This window comes from Oncorhynchus tshawytscha, linkage group LG18 (assembly GCF_018296145.1).
Source record: "Oncorhynchus tshawytscha isolate Ot180627B linkage group LG18, Otsh_v2.0, whole genome shotgun sequence".
Lineage (NCBI taxonomy): Eukaryota > Metazoa > Chordata > Actinopteri > Salmoniformes > Salmonidae > Oncorhynchus > Oncorhynchus tshawytscha.
The window spans coordinates 23347261-23352260 of NC_056446.1; the positions used below are offsets into that span (position 1 = coordinate 23347261).

The following is a 5000-nucleotide window of genomic DNA, read 5'->3' on the forward strand; positions in this document are numbered from 1 at the left end:
TTCATGCATGTCTGTGAGTATGCACACATGCACACACACTATTTCAACAAATTCTTTTTCATGTCTTTTTGTATAGATTGCATCACTGTGTACACTGAGGTATACAGTACTGTAAACATATCACACATTCGTTCTCTGTGTCTCTATGACCTCTCTCTCCTCCAGACTCTCCAGGCTGAGCTTCAGCAGGGCCATGGCCTGCTCAAGGCCCTCAGGGAGCGGGCAGAGCGGGCTGCAGGCTTCCTGGAGGAGGCTGGAGCTGAGGGGCTGGGAGGGGAGGTGGAGGCTAGGCTAGCCCAACTGGAGGAGCTAGCCGGTGGGCTGCGGCAGGAGCACAGCACCCTGGAGAGGGCTGTGTGTCTGGCCAAGGAGTTCCAGGACAGGTACAAGGCCCAGGCCCAGTGGGTGGTGGAGACCAGAGCCATGCTCAGTGCCCCCCTGGAACCTAAAGCTGAACTGTACCAGAAGAGAGCACAGCTGGCCAAGTACAAGGTATGGTACCTCTGTAACCCCTCACCCTCAGCTCTTTGATTTAATGGAGAAGATGTGCCATATACTTTGTTGGTCCTACAGTTAAAAATAAAGGCATCAAACCCAAAATAGCATAACGGTCTCTGTTCTTCCTTACCTCACTCCACCAGGCGTTGTTGCAGACGGTCCAGTCCCATGACTCGGCAGTGAGGTTGGTGGTGGAGAAGGGAGAGTCTCTGCTGCTTTCAGTCCAGTACCCCTCCATCAGAGACAACATGAACAGACTACAGACGGACTACACTGAGCTAGGCAACGCTGCCACTGTGAGGATTTACTGTTACTGATGGATTTTTAAAGACGTCCCAAGTATAAATACAGTAAAGTACACACATTAAAGGGTAAAAAGTAATGTTTTTTAGACTACTGCAAACTTCCAGGAGTAGGGCAGTCAAGGAGTTGGTCTGATGGTCAAATGTGATGTCATCAGTCTCCCCCTTGCTTGAGGAACAATAGAGTAGCAATAGAGAACAAAAGAGGAACACCCCCCCTACTTGTGCCATGTCTTGTCTGACCTGTACCACCTATTGAGATGTACCTTTGTTAAGTAAATCAGGTGTTACATGATGTGAAAAGGAGACTGGAGTGCCATTTTAACCAGGTCCTCTTAATGGGACGTTGATGACAGCTTTCTGAGTGCTATTGTATAATGGTTACAATACAGTAGAGGTTTGGACTACTTCAGCTATTACTGTTAGTAACTTGGTACTGTTGGTACTATTGCTACAGTATAATAGCACTGTTGAGACTTGTTGCTGGTTTGAGTATCACTATTATGGTCACTGCTAGGACTGCTACCGGCGTGTGTTTGTGGGCCTGTGTGTGAATGCTTAATGTGTGTGTATGCTTGTGTGAATGACAATGTGTGTGTCTCAGGCCCATGTGCAGCGCTTGGAGGGCCAGGTGAAGGAGCAGGAAGTGTACCATGTGGAGCTACAGGAAGTGGAGAGGTGGCTGCTGCAGATGTCCAGCAGGATGGTGACCCCTGACCCCGCAGCTGGCGGAGGCCTTGAGGCAGCCACTCAGCAGCTGGCCAGTCACAAGGTGACAAATCAGACAGTGTTATTAATTACACTAATCCAATGGCTTTTTCATAGAGTTTTTTATCTGATTTGCTATTGAAAAGCAAACCTGAGCCACCTAATTTAGGCATGCCAGGTTCTAGCCTATAAAATCAAATCAAATCAAATGTTATTTGTCACATACACATGGTTAGCAGATGTTAATGCGAGTGTAGCGAAATGCTTGTGCTTCTAGTTCCGACAATGCAGTAATAACCAACGTGTAATCTAACCTAACAATTCCACAACTACTACCTTATACACACAAGTGTAAAGGGATAAAGAATATGTACATAAAGATATATGAATGAGATGCAAGATGCAGTAGATGGTATCGAGTACAGTATATACATATGAGATGAGTAATGTAGGGTATGTAAACATAAAAGTGGCATAGTTTAAAGTGGCTTGTGATACATGTATTACATAAAGATGGAAAGATGCAGTAGATGATATAGAGTACAGTATATACATATACATATGAGATGAGTAATGTAGGGTATGTAAACATTATATTAAGTGGCATTGTTTAAAGTGGCTAGTGATATATTTTTTTCCATCAATTTCCATCAATTTCCATTATTAAAGTGGCTGGAGTTGAGTCAGTATGTTGGCAGCAGCCATTCAATGTTAGTGGTGGCTGTTTAACAGTCTGATGGCCTTGAGATAGAAGCTGTTTTTCAGTCTCTCTGTCCCTGTACTGACCTCGCCTTCTGGATGATAGCGGGGTGAACAGGCAGTGGCTCGGGTGGTTGTTGTGCGTTGTGCAGACCTCACTACCCTCTGGAGAGCCTTACGGTTGTGGGCGGAGCAGTTGCCGTACCAGGCGGTGATACAGCCCGACAGGATGCTCTCGATTGTGCATCTGTAGAAGTTTGTGAGTGCTTTTGGTGACAAGCCGAATTTCTTCAGCCTCCTGAGGTTGAAGAGGCGCTGCTGCGCCTTATTCAGAACGCTGTCTGTGTGGGTGGACCAATTCAGTTTATCCGTGATGTGTACGCCGAGGAACTTAAAACTTACTACCCTCTCCACTACTGTCCCGTCGGTGTGGATAGGGGGGTGCTCCCTCTGCTGTTTCCTGAAGTCCACAATCATCTCCTTTGTTTTGTTGACGTTGAGTGTGAGGTTATTTTCCTGACACCGCACTCTGAGGGCCCTCACCTCCTCCCTGTAGGCTGTCTCGTCGTTGTTGGTAATCAATGTTTACGGAATATGTCCGACAACACACCAGCCAGCTGGTCTGCGCATGCTTTGAGGACGCGGCTGGGGATGCCGTCTGGGCCTGCAGCCTTGCGAGGGTTAACACGTTTAAATGTTTTACTCACCTCGGCTGCAGTGAAGGAGAGTCCGCAGGTTTTGGTAGCGGGCCGTGTCAGTGGCACTGTATTGTCCTCAAAGCGAGCAAATAATTTATTTAGTCTGTCTGGGAGCAAGACATCCTATAGCAATCAAGTATAAACAGTGTTCATCCTTTTATCTCATGAGCAGGACACAGATATCTCTGTATGTAAGCCACATTTCTTTCTCTCTTTGTTCAATTTGACCTCCCCTCAAGTTCATCCATCCAATCTGATCCTTTGGCTCAGCATGCACTCTTGTCTATTTGATGTCCACCATGTTCTTCAACCAAACCCCTCACTAACCCAAAAAGTGCTTGGCTCCGTTCCTCCTCTCCCCCCTGGTCCAGGCCATCATGGAGGAGATAGCAGGCTTTGAGGACCGCCTGTCTGGGCTGAAGGAGAGGGGAGATGACCTGGTGGAGGGCTGCAGTGAGCGTGTGCAGAGCAGGCTGAGACAGCAGGTCCAGGCTCAGCAGCAAGGCACCCGAGACAGCTACTCTGCCATCTGCAGCACGGCACAGAGAGTGAGTAATGCGGGGGAGGGGTGTATTGGGGGGGGTACCCACATTAAGACGTCCTTCAATTCAAATTATAATAGGCAAATATATATAATTTTGTGCACAGACTACAACACACACCAACACAGTCTCTCCATCAACACTGCAGTTGCCCAGCCACTCACTTAATCCCAACCCATACAAACACCTAAACCTTCCTCCCAAGACAGCCCTTGACTGCCAACCAAATGTTCCTTGCCAAATAAGGCCCGCCAAAGCAGAGCACAACCACCAATGCCAACACAGACCAATAGTACCAGCCAAGCCACTATCTCAATCTTACCTTATTTCTCCCTCCTTGCTCTCCCCGTCAACTTGATTTTATCACTCTTGGCCAAAATAGCCAAATTGACTGTCATCTTGGCAAGCCCTATACTGCTCGTCCACACTGTCAACAGCTCACCTCCCAGTACAGCCCTATTCAGCCAATCTGCTAACCCGTGTGATCCAGCCACACTTTATCAACACCCTTCTGCCAATTCTACAACTGCCGATCCAGCCTTGCCATGCCATGCTATGCCTGCCAACTTAGTCCCAAACTCCCAGGCCTATATCCCTCTAACCCAACCACCTTGCCAACCCTCGTACCCCTTCTGCCAACTCTGCCAGGCCTTGTGCCAACACATGTCTATCACGGATCATACCCCTCAGGGCTCTCATATTAACTATGTCAATCATGTCCTGCTGTTATTCTCTCCCCTGTAGGGCAGCGACGCCTCTGCATTCAACACCTGTCAAACAAAACACTATTTAGTTATTTACCAGCCAGACGTTTATTGTTTATGAAAGGGACTTGGGAATAGAAGGGTTTTTGATTTATGGAAATGTGTTAATGTCTTTCATAGGGTGTTTTCTCCATCCATTACAATAGTTTTCCTGGCACAGTCCAGGGCATTGCAATGTAGAGGAGGGTGAATCTGTTTGATTTAGATAGACTTCCATCATCCATTTTAGCTCTATACCCCTCTATCTTTTCATCTGTCTATCTCTCTGTCTCTGTCTCCGTCTATCTCTCTGTCTCTGTCTCTATACCCCTCTATCTTTTCATCCGTCTATCTCTCTGTCTCTGTCTCTGTCTCTGTACCCCTCTATCGTTTCATCTGTCTATCTCTCTGTCTCTGTCTCTGTCTCTGTCTCTGTCTCTGTCTCTGTACCCCTCTATCGTTTCATCCGTCTATCTCTCTGTCTCTGTCTCTGTACCCCTCTATCTTTTCATCTGTCTATCTCTCTGTCTCTGTCTCTGTACCCCTCTATCGTTTCATCTGTCTATCTCTCTGTCTCTGTCTCTGTCTCTGTCTCTGTCTCTGTCTCTGTCTCTGTACCCCTCTATCGTTTCATCCGTCTATCTCTCTGTCTCTGTCTCTGTACCCCTCTCTATCTTTTCATCCGTCTATCTCTCTGTCTCTGTCTCTGTACCCCTCTATCTTTTCATCTGTCTATCTCTCTGTCTCTGTCTCCGTCTATCTCTCTGTCTCTGTCTCTATACCCCTCTATCTTTTCATCCGTCTATCTCT

The 5000-nt window shown here is 47.1% G+C and overlaps 1 protein-coding gene across 6 annotated transcripts in view; it reads left to right on the forward strand.

The window, feature by feature from the left end:
* syne1a (spectrin repeat containing, nuclear envelope 1a) overlaps positions 1-5000 on the forward strand; it is a 132844-nt gene that overhangs the window by 43772 nt on the left and 84072 nt on the right. For all 6 annotated transcript variants that reach the window (XM_042300843.1, XM_042300844.1, XM_042300845.1 and 3 more), the window contains 4 exons: positions 166-492; positions 642-794; positions 1405-1572; positions 3277-3453. In XM_042300843.1, the coding sequence (XP_042156777.1) occupies positions 166-492; positions 642-794; positions 1405-1572; positions 3277-3453 (825 nt within the window). The remainder of the gene's footprint in view (positions 1-165; positions 493-641; positions 795-1404; positions 1573-3276; positions 3454-5000) is intronic.